This window comes from Ambystoma mexicanum, chromosome 6p, assembly GCF_040938575.1.
Source record: "Ambystoma mexicanum isolate Mex_15411 chromosome 6p, UKY_AmexF1_1, whole genome shotgun sequence".
In the NCBI taxonomy this organism is placed as follows: domain Eukaryota; kingdom Metazoa; phylum Chordata; class Amphibia; order Caudata; family Ambystomatidae; genus Ambystoma; species Ambystoma mexicanum.
This window is the reverse complement of record NC_090935.1, coordinates 416,798,598-416,819,066: the sequence shown is the minus strand read 5'-3', so window position 1 is coordinate 416,819,066 and position 20,469 is coordinate 416,798,598. Positions and strand designations below refer to the sequence as shown.

At 44.3% G+C, this 20,469-nt stretch overlaps 1 protein-coding gene across 8 annotated transcripts in view; it reads right to left on the bottom strand.

Annotated features, from left to right (window-relative positions):
• Positions 1-20,469, bottom strand: part of ZNF131 (zinc finger protein 131) — a 190,919-nt gene that overhangs the window by 80,158 nt on the left and 90,292 nt on the right. For 5 of the 8 annotated variants that reach the window (XM_069627219.1, XM_069627216.1, XM_069627215.1 and 2 more), the window contains 2 exons: positions 20,024-20,168; positions 16,396-17,081 (listed from right to left, as the gene is read on the bottom strand). In XM_069627219.1, the coding sequence (XP_069483320.1) occupies positions 16,396-17,081; positions 20,024-20,168 (831 nt within the window). The remainder of the gene's footprint in view (positions 1-16,395; positions 17,082-20,023; positions 20,169-20,469) is intronic. The other 3 variants (XM_069627221.1, XM_069627220.1, XM_069627218.1) reach the window with 1 other exon arrangement.

Below are 20,469 nucleotides of genomic sequence, written 5' to 3'. Positions count from 1 at the left end.
CAGGCCAAACGATTGGCTGGTACGTTTAGACATCAAAGACGCTTACCTTACGGTGCCAATTCATCCGGAACATGTAAGCTACCTAAGGTTCTCTTGGAACCACAAAGATTGGGAGTTTACGAGTTTACCATTCGGGCTCTCTTCAGCTCCCTGGGCATTTACAAAGCTGTTAAAGCTCGTAGTAGCTCACTTAAGAGAACGAGGCGTCTGCCTGATAATTTACCTGGACGACATTCTTATGGCTCAATCTCAAGAGCTAGCGCAAGAACAAACCAAGCTGCCAATAAATTTGCTTCACAGGCTTGGTTTCCTCATCAACTGGGAGAAATCAATTTTGTCCTTCCAGGAATCTAGAATTTCTCTGGTTCAAAGTGGACACCCAGAGTTCACAGCTTCGCCTTCCAGCTGCCAAGATACATTCGACCAAAAGAGAAATTCGCAGGCTCCTTCAGAGGGATTTCATCTCACTAAGAGCCTTCTGTCCTCATCCATTCAAGCAATCTTTCCGGATCCCTTACATTACCGGGAATTGTAAAGATTGAAAGTTCAACACCTGAGACGCAGTCTTTCTTATTCTCAACAGTTGACACTGTCTCCTCAAGCGAGGAGAGAGCTGAATTGGTGGGTATCACACACAGAATCAGATGCTAGTCGTTCAGGATGGGGAGCAAGATGTGGCACGGCGGCCATTGGAGGGACTTGGTCTCCACAGGAGCTGGAGATGCACATCAATTGCCTACAACTTTTCACAGGTTCGTTCGCAGTACGTTCTTTTGCCAGAGACAAAGTGAGCTTCTGCATTCTGCTAAAAATGGACAACGTATCTGCCGTAAGATACATCAATCATCTAGGCGGTACCAGGTCCCGTCCACTAGCAGAGCTCGCCAAAGATTTCTGGGATTTCTGCTTGGATCATCAGATTTCAGTTACAGCAGAATATCTGCCTGGTCTCAAGAACGTAGTAGCAGATTGGCACTCCCGCCATTACTCCGATTCCAGCTATTGGACTCTAGACAGGCACATATTCCTCCGTTTACAGCGGTACTGGGGCCCGCTGTCCATAGACCTGTTTGCGTCTCGGCTCAACACGCAGCTCCCGGTGTTTTACAGCTGGAGACCAGATCCGGCAGCCTCTGCGATAGACGCATTCCTGCAGCCTTGGACACAGGGGATTATCTACGAGTTTCCCCCCTTTTCCATGGTAGCGAGGACCCTGGCAAAGGTCCGTCAGGACAAAGCAGAGCTAGTCCTCATAGCCCCAGTATGGCCTTCTCAGACTTGGTATCCAGTTATTCTGGAACTTTCCACAGATTTTCCAATCCTTCTACCCCAGTATCAGGATCTCCTGTTAGATCCATGGGGTCAAGCTCACCCCCGCTAGTCTCCAGGTTAATGACACTAGCAGCTTGGAGGATTTCAGGGCACGATGGAGAACTCCAGGAATGTCCACCAAAGCGATCCATCTCATTGAGGAAAGCTGGGCCCCAGCTACACGTAAACAATATTCCAATTCCTGGAATACATGGAGAACATGGTGTCAAGACAGGAACTTGCATCCAGTTTCAGCGCCTTTAGAAGAGATTCTAAATTGTTTGGCTTCCCTAGTAGAAAGCGGTCTTGCTTACAGAACAGTAAACGCGTATAGATCAGCGATCTCCGCAGGCCACGATCTTATACAGGGAGCTACAGTTGGAGAAAATCAACTGGGTTGCAGACTGTTGAAAGGTATCCGCCTTACAGTACCTCCTCCGGCCCGTTATTCCTTTCATGGCCAGTTAACTAAGAGTTATTGCGGACGGCACTCTCCGGCAAGCTTACTACATTACTTTGTCTCATTTCTTGCAGGAGAGTATCGGACGTTAGAGCTCTAGATCTAGACGGCAGGTTTTTTCCCCTGATGGTATCGTTTTTCATGTAAAAAGAACTAAATACGATTCAAGAGTGCATATGAGGAAGTAACAACCCCGCTCAGATCATCTCCGAACGGGCAACTCCTCCTAGCTATTCGCAAACCCCACAAGGCAGTCAACGCCTAGCTTAGCCCGCTGGGTGCACTGGACGTTAACCCAAGCTGGGATCGATACACTCCAGTTCGGGGCTCATTCAGAGGCACCATGGCTTCAAAAGCCTTTCATATTGGCGTTCGTCTGGAGGACATCATGAGGATGGCCGATTGGGCAGGCGAATCAGTCTTTAAAGGATTCTACTTAAAACCAGTAGAACAACCTGCTTCAATAGTGGTAAGTAAGCTTTGAACAAGCATAATGTGAGCCTCCGGTCTTAACATAGAATAAAGATTTTCCATAATAACTTAATTCTTGATTCTATTAAAGACACAGAGGCGAGCATTATCCCACCCATCGAAGAAAAGCATATTACGTACTGCTTGAATCTCTCGAGCTGAATTCATATATTGTGTAACAATAATAAGATGCTTTTCTCCCACCCCTTTAAGGGAACTAGGGTTGTCATACGCAAGAGTTAATATATATTTTTTATTCTTCTTGACAGCCTCCACAGAAAAGTCCACCTGATGTGCGAGCCCACTGATTCTTGCATCTGGTTAAATGAAGTCTACAACGATTATCAAAATCAGCAAGTTCGCAGCCTCGAAAGAGGAAGTTATTTCTTGTTCAGGACTGTTTGAGACACCATCTGGGCATCCATTGGAGGCACAGTACCACGTGATCAAAAAGACTGGCCTTTGGAGCCTCATGGGACTTGAAGTTTCTTACATTATTGGGTTAATATTTTGAACTGTTTTACGTATTTTGAAAGTGTTTTATGTTACATATTTTACCCATGCACTTCAGAATGACCTTGCTATATTAAGTGCATGAAAATATCTTGCTGCTGAGCTTTCTTTATATAATTAAAAAGAAAGACGCATAATGCTCGCCTCCGTGTCTTTAATAGAATCAAGAATTTATAGTAAGTTATTATGGAAAATCTTTATTATACAGCTGTGGACATTACATGTCAAAGATGTAAAATATGTAGGAGGACACAATCCATTCGAAATAGGAATAGTTTCTTTTCAGAGGAAAATCCCATTCCCTTACAGACATATTAACTTCCCCTCCCACTGTAACACAATTTCAACAAAGAACAGATGACTTCAAGGATGGAGAGTGAACATAACCCCATCTGTGTAACACTTCGTCAACCTGGGAGTAAGGGCTGGTGTACATGGAGGACCAGATGAAACCAGCAACAAAGGCCTAGCATCAAATGAATTAACAGACAAAGAACATTACAGAAATGGTTCTGGGATCAAAATAAGGATCTGTTGAGCAGAAGCTAAAAGTAGTTCCTGGTTTGCTAGAATCAACCAGTAAGGTACTTGTGGGGAACAAGTAGATGGTACATAGAGAGTTGCAGATAGATGTGTCCAAATGATCATATAGACATGTTCCCAAACACCATGTGTAGTGTCCCATAGGTAGGTTTGTATGGCACCAATTGGTCGAGGGAGTCAAAGTAGCTTCAAGTACCCATTGGTGTTAAGCTAATCAGGCTCTCCAAGGCTATAAGCAGGAGCTAAAAAATGCTCCCAGCTCCAGGCATTTTCAAACCATAGGGTTGCAGCGAGAAGATGCTTCACATGAGAAACGGGCCTGTGTCCACTGGCAGAGTCCACCAGAATTAGCAGTGCGGCATTAAGGGGCACAACAGACACCAAAGAAAACATTACATCCATATCATGGTTTGATGAAGACTGTGCAGAAGGAGAAATTACTTACCAGAAATGTTCCTACTATGGATTCTTCTCCCGCATACTCCCCTGATAGATTACCCTTCCAGCGCTAACTGCTCCGAACCTTCGACAGAGCCTAGCTTAAGCACTATTTCCATCATATGTCCTCCACCACCACAGACATATCACTACAGGCAGGTCAGTTCATTATCTAATCAAACTCTCGATTGAGTACACCCCTTTGCATAGATTCTCACATCCAGAGGAATTAACATTTTAAGAATACCCTGTGCAGCCGTGTTAAAAAGTATTGAATGGAAAAGACAGGAGGGCACCACAAAGAGGTTTTACAGTTAAGAAAGGAGTGCCAACATGTCATATCGGGAAGTGCTAAAGCATTATGAGAAGCACATTCACAAAATCTGGAATAAGTTCATTGTGAATTTCTGATTTCACAGTTATCAATTTCAATGAGCAAGAACGGTTTTACATGCAGTTTCGGGAAAAGTCAGAATTTTGCATAGATCTACAAGCAGTGATTCAAACAAAATCATATGTTGAATTAAAATGAATGTAGATACAAAAATATCATTAATATTCCTCTTCCTTGTTTTGGTGTAAGTTGGCAAAGTACCTAAAAGAGTTTACAACAATTTGAAAGCTGGATAAATGACATACGTATTGCTAAAGTTATAACATCCAGCAGGTCCATTGTTTAGATATAATGGTGACATTTGAGAATGCTGCAGTCACACCACGCAACCAAGAAATGGATAGAAATAAACTATAAAGTTACCAATCAGCTCAAACCAGCGGTCTCAGAAAGAAACACTATTAACAATTAAGACAGGCATAGAATTATGACCAGAGAAGACTAAATGAATGGGAGATATGACAATACTTTTGTTCAGAGGAGATGGAGTGTTAGTCGACAAATCCATTGCACAAGCATGTAGTCAACACACAAGAAGATTTGACAACTAAATACAAAAAGAAGTGGCAACAAAATAAATAGAACACATACTTGCATACCCTCTAATGCTCTTGATATAGTACTGTATTATATACAAATACAGGATGATTATCAGCACTGCTGAGAAGTGATTGATGAAGATTCTATTACGAGACCGGAGGCGAGCATTATGCTTAAACGTCTTTTATTACTGCTCAACAGCTATTCAAACTTCTCTTTAAACTTTTTGTATTTTTTTTGGTTTTTTACATGCCCCACGGGCTTAAAAACAACCATAAACCAAAAACATGGAAACATAAAACTCTCAATCCCAAGATCCTTTTAGTCTCTGTAGTCCTTAGCCTTATTTCTGTCCACCGATGGCAGCTTTCTGCCCCATATAAACTACTGTGTCCCTAGGTCCTTTCCTCTTCTTTTGCTGCTCGACAGTAGAGCGATTGCGTGTTTAAGTTAGCGCATTTTGTGTCAGTAAAAGGTGAAGCAGGGTTTTACGTTAGTGGGATATAATCGGATAATATAATGGTCTAGCGCGTAGGAGCGTATATATTTCATCCCTGCAAGCGCAAATTAATCCGAACGGTAAAGTCGGCGTTCGTACGCGACACGCGGCAGCGCCCGCTTACATTGATATTGTATTTCATTGTTTAGCAGGGCGCAGGCGAGGCGACGGGCATCCCGCGAGTGATCTTGCTCGCGTAGGGGAGCCCGTTCCCTCATTGTCGGCAAAGGCGCGAAAGACGCGTTCAGTCATAGGAACCACCGAGGAGGAAGCGGGTTCATTGAGGCTTCCGCGCATGCACAGAAAAGATACGCCGACTCAAGGAATGTTCTTTACTCAAACGCTCAGGAGTGCGGGCGGTTTGAAAGGAATCAGACTATCGCAAATCCATTTATCGAGCGATTTAGAGGCTTGGAATAAAATAAATTTTTTTTTTAAAAACCCAACATTCGAATTAACCGCTCGTGTGCTGCTCAGTGGCAGAAGCAATTGGAGTCATTTCTAGCAGCTGGTACCTATATCTCTAATCAGGGTAATGGCCTGTGACCGTGGAGATGAGTACTGGGAGGAGTACTCAGACCAAGAGCAAGAGCTACAGGAGGAAGAGTTCGATCTTTCCCAGAGTTTTAAGAAAGTCCTAGGGGATTCTCTAGTCAAAGCAGTAGCTCAAGGGGTACAGCCTATCCAGGACAGGCTTCAGATCCTGGAAGATATTTTGGGCACAAAAGCTGGCAGTAAGGAAGACCCGGGTGAGGGGACCTCCACCACCAAGCCTCTATTAAAGGAACAGAGGGGGTGTAAAGCAGCCCGGAAGAGGAAGCACTCTTCTACCCCCCCCGGACTTACAAACAGAGAAGAAAGAAAAGTCCCTAGAGGCGGCTGACGCCTTTGACAGGCTTAAGGACGCGTTCCTTTCCAGATCAGCATTGCCCAGTCTCGTACCCCCCACCCCAGGGGCAGAAAACACAGGGGTTTCACAGTCTTCCTCAGAAAAAGTATGATGAGCAGGAGGAAGAGGTGAAAAGTCTGTCTGGGAGCACGGTAGAGAGAGAGACAGACAGAAAATGATGCCAGCATGGTGGAAGGTGCCCCTGAGGAGGATATGTCGGATATGTTTGAGCCTGATGCCATCAGGCATCCACGATCCACAGAATGGGCGCCATCTCCAAGGTAGCGCTATACATGTCTCAGAAAATGAGGAAACCTCTGGAGAAGGAGATAAGGTTCAGATTACGAGCAGGGTGTCCCAGACCAGAGCTCTCGGGGAAGGTGGCGGAGACCACGGAGCTTGACCCCAAAATGTTGACCTTCATTACGAAGGCCGGTAAGGACACGCGCAGAGGGATGGCTCGCGCATGGCGGTCCTGTCAGGATAAGATTTTAGAACGGACGGGCCTGATAGCGAAAATCATGGACCTCGCTGAGAGGGCCAAGGACACGGGGGAGCCGGTAGACCCGTACATCCTGGCCGGATGGGCCCAGAGAGCGGTATGCCACTTAGGAAATGCGAATACTGCAATTTCAGTGGAGAGACGTAGGTAAGCGTTGTTGAAAATAGACAACAAACTGGGAGACTTGGCCTCCTACAAGGCAGGTGAAGGAGCGTAAGGTCTCCTCTTTGGCGACACGTTCGTCAAGGAAATGAACTTGTAGGGACCTACACCGCACTGGAGCGAGCTCAATCATCGATCAGAAAGGTCTTCCCTTCCCGGGTTTTTGCAGGGGCCGGTCGCAACAGAGGTCGCTCGTCCGGCCGCCTCAATTACAACAGGAGACCTCAAGGGCCCAGAGCACAATATTGGGAGTCACGCCAACAGGATTCGTTCTTCCCCAGCAGAGGCAGAGGCTTCAAAGGACGCAGAGGCAGAGGATACTTCAGGCACCAGAATAGCCCACAGGTGAGAGCGTAGCAAGTTAACCCCGGTGGGAGGGAGAACACTGCTTTTTATAGACAACTGGCACGCATTATCAGCAGACGCATGGGAAATTCAGACAGTTCAGGGCTTTCAGCTAGATTTTGTGGAAGAGCCGAGGCAGACTCAAACCCTGCACCGCATGCATTCATCAGCAGAGGAGTTAGATCTCCTGGAAGCAGAATTGGAGGCGCTAGCGCGAATAGAGAGGGCACAGCCGCAAGCACAGGGGTTCCTAAGCAACATGTTCTTAGTACACCACAAAGGGAAGGTGAAACCTGTTATCAATTTGAAGGAACTGAACGGGTGGCTGGTTTACAGGCACTTCAAGATGGAGGGGATGCACTTGTTGGCGGACCTCCTAAGGAAAGACGATTAGCTAGCCCGACTAGATTTAAAAGGCGCATACTTGACAATTCCGGTAGACCCTCGATTCCGGCACTTCCTGCGTTTCAGGTGGAAAGAGGAGTTATGGCAGTTCAGGACTTTGCTGTTCGGGCTAGCGTCAGCGCCTTTGGCCTTCACAAAACTGATGAGGCCGGTAGCCACCGCGATGCGAGAGCAGGGCATAAGGATGATCATTTACTTGAACGACATCCTTCTTATGGCAGAGAGCAGAGAGGGGCTGCAGAGGCAGGTGCAATGGTCGACTGCCTATCTCCAGCCTGGGCTTTTTGATCAGCAAAGAGAAGTCAGTGCTCGTCCCAAGCAGGAGTCTAGAATTCCTAGGCTTCGCCATAGATACAAGAAAGGCCACGCTAGCTCTCCCGTCATCCAAGATAGGAGCCATCAAGAAAGATCTGAAAGCAGCTGTGGGGAGACAGTTTATTTCGCTTCGGAATCTAGCCAGGATAGCGGGCCTTCTAGCGGCCTCGATTCAGGCTATCTTCCCCGGACCACTGCACTATCGAGCCCTTCAGAGGCTCAAGATCAAGTATCTACAGAAAGGATGGAGATACCATCATCAAGTTCCTTTGGACGAAGACAGCAGGACAGAACTTCGTTCGTGGCTGAGCAATATGGAAGCATGGAACGGCAGAGCTATTTTCGGAGACAGGCCGGAGCTTATAATAGAATCAGACGCCAGCAGGTCAGGCTGGGGAGCCAGGTGCGGAAGCACAGAAACAGGCGGAAAGTGGTCTCCGGAAGAGCTGGAGCTGCATATCAACTGCTTAGAGCTGCTGGCGGGGTCTTTCGCAGTGAAAGCCTTTTCCAGAGACAAAGCTCAGTGTTGCATTCTACTACGCATGGACAATATCTCAGCGGTGAGATATATCAACAAGCTAGGGGGAACAAAATCCAAAATGCTTGTGGAGATCGCCAAGGACTTTTGGCACTTCAGCCTGAGCAAGAATATTTCAGTCACAGCGGAGTATCTTCCGGGAGTGAAGAATACTGTGGCCGACTGGAATTCTCGCTATCGGGTAGACTCCAGCGACTGGAGACTACACAAGGTGGTTTTCGACAAACTGCAGCACAGGTTGGGGCCGTTTCATACGGATCTGTTTGCCTCCAGACTAAACAAGCACCTGAGGAATTATTTCAGCTGGAGACTAGACCCAGAGGCTCTGGGGACGGACGCATTCCTCCAGTCTTGGGGACGGAACGTCCATTACGCATTTCCCCCCTTCGCAATGATAGCCAGAACCCTAGCGAAGGTGTGCAGAGACAGAGCAGATTTAGTGATAGTGACTCCCTCAGGCCTGGTTTCCGATTCGGATGGAACTTTCTACAGATTTCCCTCAGAGGATCTTACACCGAGAGGATCTCCTCCTAGATCCAGCAGGAGCGCCTCACCCTTTGATCAGGGATCAGACTCCGACGCTGTTGGCCTGCAGAATCTTCCGGCGGAGGTGGCACCTGCCGGGTCTTTCAGAGGAAGCTACGGAGCTCATCAAAGTTTCATGGGCTCCCTCGACAGTCAGGAGCTATAATTCCGCTTGGCATGCCTGGGAATTATGGTGCAGGGAGAGGAGTATTCCTTCCATTTCAGCACCTATAGCTCAAATCATAAATTTTCTGGCAGCGCCAAGCGCAGAAGGGAAAGCATTTAGAACAACAGGGGTCTATAGATCTGCCATTTCCGCAGGGCACGAACTGGTGGAAGGAGTGCCAGCAGGAGAGCATCCAGCAGTGATGAGACTCCTTAAAAGGCATTAGAGTAAGCAGGCCTCCGATGCCTAGATATTCAGTTCTGTGGGATGTCACAAGGGTATTACGCTTGCTGGAACAATGGCCAAGCAATGAGCTTCTGTCGGAGAAGCAATTGTCAGGGAAGCTAGCTATGTTATTATGTTTAGTCTCATGTAGACATACTTCTGATGTTAAAGCTCTCGAGATAGACAGGAAGATTTTCTATCCGGAAGGTGTGGCTTTCAACATAGCGCAGCGTACCAAAACTAATTCCAGAATAATTTCGTACCCGTATTTTCCAAGTAATAGCAAACTCTGCGTAGCGCAATGCTTGAAGAGGTTGAGGCGGTTACAGCTGCTGTGAGACCAGTAGGAGTGACTCAGCTGCTTATTGCGCGTAGGAAGCCGTTTAGAGCAGTAGCGGTAGCAACCATAGCGAGATGGGTGAAAGGTTATGCTATTGGCTGGAGTAGACATATCTAGATTTGGAGCCCACTCAGCGAGGGGAGCAATGGCTTTGGGAGCTTTTGCAGCCGGAGTTCCGCTGCAAGAGATCATGAAAGCCGCAGACTAGGCCAGTGATTCAGTATTTAGGACCTTTTACTTTAAGCCAGTCACGAATATTACGGCGGCTGTCATGCAAAGCTTTGAACAAGCATAATGCTCGCCTCCGGTCTTCTAATAGAATACAGATTGCCCATGCGACAAGCGCAGGAAGTCTTGATTCTATTAAAGACACGGAGGCGAGCATTATCCCACCCATCAGCAGTGGAAATGTATATTCTACCGCATTTGTTGTTAATGGTGTAGAAGGATTTCCCCGACCCTAATGATGATGAACCTCTTTGTTTTAGGGGAAGAGCAGAAAAATGAGGTCTATCAGAGGTCTGCACTACGAGAGTAGCAGAGTGATTTGAGTTGTTTAAAGTTGGACCGGTTTACTAATTTCAAGGACTAGACAGAGTTGGAGACGCGAAAAAGAAGAGGAAAGGACGTAGGGACACAGGAGTTTATATGGGGCAGTTAGATGCCATTGGTGGACAGAAAGGAGGCTAAGGACTACAGAGACTAAAAGGATCTTGGGATTGAGAGTTTTATGTTTCCATGTTTTTGGTTTATGGTTTTTTAAGCCCGTGGGGCATGTAATAAAAATAAATTTTAAAAAAAAAACAACTGTTTAAAGAGAAAAGATTAGAATTGGTGTTGAGCAGTAATAAAAGAGGTTTAAGCATAATGCTCGCCTCCGTGTCTTTAATAGAATCAAGACTTCCTGCGCTTGTGGCATGGGCAATCTGTATTACCAAAGTATTAAGTTTAGTGCAGACCCAGGTTTTGAACCTGCGTCGCTCTGCCTAGTCTTGCTCCCAAGACGAGCGCATTGCCACTGAGCTATACTACCCGTGCAATACTACGCAAAGTATATCAGTAATTTTTTAAAGATGTGTGTGGCACCCTATGCAAAGTGACCGATGAGAGGCAATGACGGTGATCTGTGCTTTGTAAGGGACACCACAAGTTTGAGAACACAACCAACCTAAATAAAATCGATAGCTATGGGATACGCGGTACATGCCTAGAGATATAGGAGGTGAACAGGCAAACCAAAAAAAGTTTACACGCAAATGTTACATGTAAAAGATGGTCATCCCCCACCCCCCAGAGTCATCTCTGTTAATGTTGTTGGCTCATTTAGATTTTGAATTTCACGAGAATTCCACCAATTAAGCTGTTAGAGTCACATGTAAACGTGTGACACTGCATATACTAAATAAAACAACATGTACCAATTCATCCCAGAAGAGATGGAGTGGCTGACAGCTTAAAGATAGTCTGGAGGTTGTTACGAATAGTTACCAAATTAGGGCCACAGGTCCCGGAATCCACAGTGGCTAATATGTATTTTGAGAACTTTTAAAACGCATGATGGGAATTAAGAAACGAAAGGCAAGGGACTTTCAATATACGCCAGACTAGAGTTTAGGAGACTGGATCTTTTCCTGTACCAGTGTAAAATTTCACAAAGTACATCTATTTTGGGGGAGGTACAAGTAAAGTTAAGGAGCATAGCTGACAAAAAGTCAAGCAAGCCAATTATTTTTTCTATTAGTTTTGCTGCAGTCCACCTGAGAATAGGTTTTCGGGGATCAAAAAGGGGAAGGCATAATGAGAATGAAAGCAAGTGAACAGGGAGCAATAAGAATAAATAATCAATTAACATGTACGCCTTCACTTTGTGGTTACCTACGGTTATAGTTGGTTGTAAACATCTAACCGTTCAAATCAGACCCACTCTATGAGTAAGGCCACACTGCTTCAGGAAAGGGATACCCAACCATCAGCCCAGGACAGGCTTTTACATTTTTGCCCCCGTTTTAATACCCTCAGCTGAGCAAAAACTGAATCAATATAAGGACCAACTGATTTGTACCCTTCTCAAATGAGTGAACAGTATTTAGAGAGGTGAAGCACAAAATACTTTGAGTACCTTATTTAGTGGCATCCGATTGCTGCTGAATGTGCTTGCGATATGGCACCACCTTTGTAACGTAATTTGTATTTTTTGGCACCATTGGGTCCATGAATCCAAAGGATATGCAATAACTACATCACTGGTTGATGTGCAGGGAGGCAGTGTCAAATAAAATGGGGTAGTAATAGACATTGTTGGTCTCTTAGACCCTCCAGTCTCATCAGGCAAATGATTTATATTGGTTGTAGTAGACCATGCTACTAGGTATCCTGAAGCCACACATATAAGGACTGTTACAGCTCAGGCTGTTGCTGAGGCTCTACTTGGTATTTGTACCAGAGTAGGTTTTCCTAAGGAAGTCATCTCTGACAGGGGATCAAATTTTATGTCCAACTTCATGCAGGCCATGTGGAAAAACTGTGGAGTGACTTGCAAGTTCTCAACTGCCTACCATCCCCAGATGAATGAGTTGGTAGAGAGGTTCAACAGTATTATGAAGAGCACGATAGGTGCTTTAGAAGAACCCCTTAGTAGAATGTGGGACCTTCTACTGCCATGCCTTCTCTTCGCTTATAGAGAAGTCCCTCAGGAGGGAGTTGGATTTAGTCCCTTTGAGCTTCTCTATGGTCATCCAGTTAATGGTCCACTGGCCCTAATCAAGGAGGAGTTGGAGGGTACTCCTACCAAAAAGCCAGCGAGATTCGCCGACTATGCGTTAGGTCTCCAGAGAATGACACATGATGACAGAAGCATCTGATAACTTAAAAGCAGGTCAGGCTCTGGTGAAGCATTGGCATGACCAGAAGGCCAACATGGTTGAGTTTACCCAAAACCAGCAAGATTTAGTTATGGTACCTACAAGGCAGAAGGCCTTACAGGACAAATGGATTGGACCCTTCAAGGTTGTGGGAAAACTTGGAGGTCAATTATCTGGTGGACCTAGGCAATCCTAAGGAGGCCCCCAGGGTCTTTCACACTGTCTAAAAGCCTATGTCTCAAGACCAGAAGTGGGAGCTTTGCTTCTAGCTTCAGCTCAAGAGGAGGAAGAGAGTGAACCTCTACCTGATCTTCCCAGGGGACAACCTTTCGATGAGAAAATAGGAGTTAATCTCCCTTCTAATCTGACACTGGAACAACAAGTGAAGTGCAAGTTTCTGTTAAATCAGTTTGCCTCCCTGTTTTCACTATCACCAGGCTTGACGCCTTGGGGCCAGCACGATATTCTCACTAGTGATTGTTTACCTGTTAAAAGCAGAGGTTACAGGATGTCAGATCATGTAAGAACCCACATAAAGGAAGAGGTCAACAAGATGCTTGCTCTCGGGGTAACAGAACCCTCTACCAGTCCACGGTCTAGTCCAGTTGTCCTAGTGCCAAAGGCAGGATCCAAGGAGTAGAGATTCTGTGTGGACTATATAGCTCTAAATGCAGTCACCAAGACTGATGCCCATCCTTTACCTAGGACAGATGAGCTGGTGGACAAACTTGGTTCAGCCAAGTACCTCAGTACATTCGACCCAACGTCAGGCTGTTGACAAATAGCTGCGACAGACCATGTCAAGGAGAAAACTGCATTTCATTTTCAACCACAGCAGGCCTCTACCTGTTTAAGGTAATGCCTTTTGGATTAGAGAATGCACCTGCAACATTCCAAAGGATGGTTAATCATGTTCTGAATGGGATGGAGGACTTCTGCAGCATGGCATACTTGAATGACATTGCAGTGGTCAGCACTACTTGGAAAGAACATGTTGACCGCTTAGGAGATGTTTTGCAGGCTCTTGAGCAGGCCCATCTGACCATAAAAACAAGTAAATGTCAAATTGGTCAGAGCAAAGTGGTCTACCTTGGACAGAAGGTGGGAGGAGGTGGAATAAGGCCATTTCCTAGCAAAGTACAAGCTGTGCAAGAATGGGCCACCCCTACTACTCAAACCCAAGTGAGAGCCTTCTTAAGTCTCACTGGTTATTATATGAACTTCCTAGAGTACTATGGGTCCATAGCTTCTCCCTTGAATGTAGTCTCCTCACCCAAATGTCCTAAAAGGTCAGGTGGAATGAGGAGAGCACCAAGGCATTTGAAGGACTTAAGAAAGCCTTTTGACAAGCTCCAGTCTTAAGAGATCCCGACTACAGCCAAACCTTCATTGTGCAAACAGATGCTTCCAATACAGATATAGGTGCAGTTCTGAGTCAGCCGATGAGAAAGGTAGGGAGCACCCCATCTGCTTCATCGGCAGAAAGCTGCAGGAACCAGAAACAAGGTGGGCAACCATTGAAATAGAAGGTTTTGCTATTGTGGGGTCACTAAGGAAGTTTAGAACATACCTTTATGGATCTACTTTCATGATTCAGGCTGACCACCAACCCTTGAGATGGTTAATGCAGATGAAGGGGGAAAATCCTAAATTGGTAAGATGGTCAATCAGCCTACAGGGGTTTGATTTTACCATTGAACACAGGTCAGGATGATCACCAAAATGCTGATGGCCTCTCCAAAATGTATGACCGACTGGAGTAAGGAGATTGATCCAGGGGTGGATTAAATCCTCCTGTTCCTTAGTCTGGGAGGGGATGAGTGTTACAGAGAATTCTCATTAAAGCGATAATTCCCTTCACCTTAGAGACACCCAGCAACTTTGCTAGATTTTGAGGACTTAATTTTCTTTTTTACCTGGAAAGAGTGTGAGCCTTTTTTCCCCACTCATGTATTTTGATGTGTTTTTAACTCTTGTGTTCTTTGATTATGGAGTTTTAGTTAACTCCATAGGCATCATCTTTTCATGTGTGTTACATGACCAAAAGGTTTAAATACCTTCTCTGGGATAAACTACTGTTTCCCAGAGAATGTAAGGTTAACTTGACTTTACTAGTATTTTTAAATTCCTAGACCCAGCACACACGATCTTCCTGTAGAGTGCGTGAGGAGTTACCTAGTATCCCCAGTGTCTAGCAACACATGCAGCAGTCAAATGCTAACCTTTCCTATCGAAATGGCTGGTGGCAGTGGTTTTACAACGAACTACCATGATTTTGGCCGAGAACACAGATAGCTAAAAATCGTGGGAGCCATGTTTTTCAAGATGGTGCCTTAAGCCTCTTTGTTTAAACAGGTCCCGGTGTTCTTTTTTCACCATTTCTTTTTGGAAACGTCCTAGAGTGTCTCCACGCGCCAAACCAGGTTTGGTCCCTTTGTTCGTATGCCTTTGACTGGCTTCAGGACTGAAGACCGCCTCTGGCGCCTGAGTCTCTCGGGTGGGCAGGAAGTGAGGGAGGTGCCCGAAACTCCCCGGGCTTAGTCTCCTAGGATACCCAAATGAACTCTGGCGTGATTGGCTGACTGTCTGGCAAGAACACCCACCCTGCTGGGTGAGTGACAGCTAGGCTGGAATGAAAGGGAGAAAACTGTTTAAAAGGCAAGTCTCTTCGACTGGAAAGCAGAGTCGACCACTGGAACGAAAGAACCGAAGACGAGCTGGAAGAGGACGGCTGCTGCAACTCCTGGACCATTGGTTTGCCCAGTGAAGCCCTGCTGCAGGTCCGAATTGCCAAGTTCATCTCGACAGAGAAGCCCCTTCAAGGACGACTTCTTCCCTTGAGTTGGTGGGACCAATCAAATCATAAGCCACCTAGATACCATTCTCTGAGCTGGTTAGGATTGACCAGAGGGAAGGACACCAGCTTGTGTGCTTGACGACAGCTACTCGAACCGAAGATCTTCCATTTTGTCAGCTTGTTTGACCAGTCCACCACGTCCTCCTCTTGTCCCCATGACTGAGGAACAGTGAGATCTGAGGGAACTGCCAGGAAACAACGTCTTCAGCTGCATCATTTCTTCATATTAAGGTACTGTGCCAACCCGATTGAGAGAACTTACCTCTCGCGGGTGAAAGTTCATGGAACTTTCCCAACTTGCAGGCCTAATCAGCTTGTGACCCAACATACGATTCTTTTTCGTACAAACTACTTCTGAGAACTTTCACAAAGACTTCACCATTTACTACAAGAACTGCTCTTTCCTATCCACGACAGTAGCCGATTGACTTTGGTTTATTGAACTGAAACGAGTCCTCTAGTGAACTGAAACTATTTGCACTGCCTAAGAAAGTATTTGTGATCTATTTTATTAACTTGACCCTTTTTACTCCCATTTAAATTAACTGAAATGCCAATTTGCTCCCATTTCAGGGGAGCCTAATTCACTCAGAAACTTATTGGTTTGGTATTGAAGTATATTTGTGTATGATATTAAGTTGCTTCCTTCTAGTCAATTTTCTCTAAAATGTGTAATAAATTAATAAGTGTTTTACCAAGAAACCTTGAGTGCAAGTGTCTACTTGAACCACTGTGATTGTAAGAGCTCTGTGTAACATCCTTTTAACTGCTCACATTCCCTAAGCCTGGCTGCTCTGCTCGCTACCAGAAAGTGTGCTTATACCAAAGATTGGTTTTGCTTACACCTGGACCTGTAGTCCTAATTGTATGTGCTGGTCCCAGAGGGTACTGCATGCAATTCTGCTGAACACTACTAATAACCATGCGTGAGGAAATGTTGTGTTGGTGTTGATGTTCTAATAACATCAGCAAATTTAAAACAGAAAATACCCAGATTTCTACCTTTATGTATCTCCCTTTCAATAAGTTGGGACCAAGATGATACATTTGAAACAGTACACATACATATATATAAGGAAAAAGAAGAAATGATTACCTGTGTGCTTCCGAAGATGCTCTTTAAAATGTCCAAAATGGTCAAATTGTTTATCACAGTATTGGCACACGTGTATTTTTTTGCCTGGCCTTTGCTTCTTGTTCGCCCCACTTTCTTCAAGGTGGTAGCAGGTGAGGTGCTGCTTCCAGGCAATCTCTCTTACGTAACTTTTATTGCATATGTCACACTTGAAAGTATCAGTAGAGTGTGATTTCATGTGTTCCTTAAAATGGTAAAACAATTTAAATGAACGGTTACATTTCTCACAATGGAACAAGTTGTTGACATGCGACAGCTGAACTTCCACAATTTCATGGTCTTCTACCTGTTTGCACGTCAGCTCGGACTCATTGCTACCTTCTTCTTGCAACTGCCTTTTTCTTTCACCGTGACGGTACTTGCTAGTGATATCTGCCAAGAGTGCCAGTGCAGAGTCATCGGATGTATCTGTGCTTTGTATATACTGTATTGTCTGTTCTGTGGAAGAGTCTTCTTCCAGAGGGTCTACAGCATCCTCCTCCAGCTCTATTGCCCCGTCTGCAATTTCCACCTCGATTTCTACTGGCTCAGCTTCTACAGACGGTAGAGTTTCGGTGATGACATTGGAGGTTTCTGCAATTTTCCGCTTTTTGGCTTGATTTTGACCAGGGGGGCTTTCTTCGAATGGTGAGGAATTTTCATTGTTCCTGAAATAAACATGCATGTATCAAACACACAAAAAGCACAACAAATTCTGCATCACTCTTGAACAGTTAACTAAAGAGTGTACCTATTATAAGTATTTTCCCAGACCCTATGTTTAGAGTTAAGGAAGAGTAATCCACATCTTGGTTGTTGGGCTTCTCAGTATATTGCCGGACTCAAAGGGCTAAACGCTAAAGGCAGACAAGGCTTTACTCTCAAGAGAGCAAGATGCAGAAAAAGGTACAGGGGAAATCATACAACACACGATAAGGGAAGGTCCACATAGTATATGTATTAAAATATACTCTTTACATAGCTTTAGCAGAAAGGTTAATGCATGTTACAGGTGAGTTGCCTTTAAGGATAGAATCTTAGAGGCTAGTCATTTTTGTAAAATTGAAGGATTCAGCTGTGCAGATTGTGTTTTGATCCATGACAGTAAACTGGGTAAACCCAAGAAAAAAAGCACTGTCTCAGCTGACAGTCGAGTCAGCACAAGTCACAGTTGTGCTAAGCTTGTGCAATTTAAGTCAATGTGACAAAGGATGCCAGCAAGTCACCAACTGGAGGGAAATGGAATGGGCACAGCTGTTAAGGTGAAAGTGGCACTCGGTCATGCAGGACAGTGCCAGGGCCCTGGTTCCTCAGTGACTGCCAGTTACCTTTTCGAAAATAAGCTCAAATCTCATAGCATATTAAAAAAAAGGGGGGGGGCGACAGTTAACCAAACAAGAGAAAAGAGGGACCCTATATTGCTCTCCTTCAACTTTAAAGATGTACCTGGCAAGCCGTCATTTCCTCTTGTAGCTTTCACAGAATAACACTCCATATTCCCAGACAGACAAGTCTGATCCTTAAATCATCCCCATGTCAAGGTTTCAACAGAGACATTTGTCCTCAAAACCCAATTAACTCATTGGCCTGACCTCAGGCCTGCCCCAGCACTCATCTCATGCACTGAATCCCTAAAATATCTTTTGCTTAACTTAGCAACATCTAGGGTAGCTCCGAAGCAGCAAGGACCTCCATAGCCAGACATGGTCACAGATCATTTGACTGTTATTGTATGCCTCAGAGCAACTAAACTTTCAAAACAGGTGCATTGTTTCCAACAGAAAGAACATTAAAAAAAATATGATTTTGAGATTTCGCACCATGGCAGTTGGGGAACTATTGAATAAAGGATACAATTAGTGAATTAAATTTCAAACGATTTACTAATTTCACGGTGGCAAGAACACTGGTACATTTGTCGGTTTATAGTCATAATGTCGAAACAAAAATGTCGACAAACAAAAATGTCGAAAAAAAATGTAGAAAACAATAATGTCGACATCCTATACATATAATGTAAAAAGTCATTTTTTAGAAAAAAAATGTCGACAAAAAAATGTCAATTAGAACTATCAACACCTCACCCAACACCCCCCCTGCCATACCCCCCTCACCCCCTGCACCACCCTCTCACCCCTCATACTCAACACATTCTAATTATATATTTATTTTTTCAATAAATAAACAAAAAGAGTATAATTTACTATGGGGGTGTCCCCCCCCCAACCCTCCTCACCCAACACCCCCCTGCCACCCCCCCACAGACCCCAAGCACCCTCTCACCCCACATTCTCAACTCATAGTAATTATATATTTATTCAATAATTAAATGAGTATGATTTACTATGGGGGTGTCCCCCCCAAACCCCCTCACCCAACACCCCCTGCCACCCCCCCACCACCCTCTCACCCCCATACTCAACACATTTTAGATACATATATATATATATATATTATATATTTATTTATACAATAAATAGAAAATTTTGAAAAAATATTGAAAAAATGTCGACATTGTTTGTCGACATTTTTTTCGACATTTATTTTTCGAAATTTTGACTGTCGACATTTTTACTGTCGAAATTATGACTGACCACCACATTTGTCATCGTCTAAATCGCTTTTGGTCATAATACAGAAGTAAAACAAAATAAGTGGGCAACATTGTCAAGACAAATGGTCCTTACAGGGGTCCTCAAATAAAAGACTCCTGGAAGCATTTAGTTTTAAAAAACAGTTACAAAAATATAAAAAACTTCTATTTCCCCATCCCCCCTACTCGGCTGATCTAAAAGTGGATTTTCTTAAAGGAATATGAACACAGGTCCTTGGGAGGAAAGGAGTTCCCAAAGAAAATGATCAGTCGGGTTCAGCAGAGCTAGACTGGAGTGGGATTGGGGAGGGAAGAGCAATTCTTTCCCACAGCTTCATCTGATGAGGGTGAGCGATCAGGCTGATCTTGGAGTTTACCCTGCACAGTGGACATGAACTTTGTTCACTGAACCTTCAACAGAGTCACTTTTCTCAAGAATCAAAGACATAAAAAAAGTTTCCAGAGCGATAGGAGTAATTTATTTCCCCCCCAAATACAATCTTTATATTGTCATTCTCATTAAACCATTACAATAAAAATGCTTATTATATTTATACAAAAATATTGGCAACATAAGCATTCATTACCATACAAGTTTCACCCAATCATTGCGAAGCTCATTTGGGAACAGATGTAAGTCACAGAAATTGCTGTACATAACAGAAGGCTGTACATAACAGATGGATGTCATTTTTTTTTTATCTGCCTCCATCATCCACCTTACAAATGTTCTAAACAACCATGCCCCAAAAGGGATGATCCGGTATTATGACCACAAAATGTTTAAAACATTTTTTTTTAAAGTTATTGGTTTTCATGTTATCACTATTTTTTTCTAATGCAGAGTTAGAGTTCTTCTTTAATCGGGTTTGCTAGTGCTTTGATTAATACAAAAAAGTATGCACAAAGAAAGAGCACATACGGACATTCGGGTACAGCCTCTGGCACTTTTTTCACAAAATGAATAGGAGACGACATACTGCAAGGGAACAGAAATTAATAAAATTACAAGACTACCTGATGTCAAGTGCTTTAATGGCCTCGTGCATCTGTAAGTACTCTGCTGCTTTCCAGACATCATTTGCTTCTTCTTCCCCCTGTATCAATAGCTTTGCTGTGTATGTGAACTCAATCAGATGACGAAACGCCATGTTACTTACACCTGTTGAGGAAAAAAAAGGAATCAAACTACCAAGAACATGAACCACCACTCAATAAGTTTTTCTATTAGCCGCCAACTAACCCCACGCGCATTACCATTTGTGCCACAGGAACGACAAATGAATTTAATTGAGACTGGAATTTAAAGATGACATTTTGTTTTGCGCGCTGTATATTATGTGAAAACGTACTAATAAAACATTAAATGTAATCAGTCTAAAGCATTCAAACTGAAAGGGGTAAGTGAAATAAAAGAAGAAACACGTGTGGTCAGCAATACACAAAACAAGCACTGGCAGTGC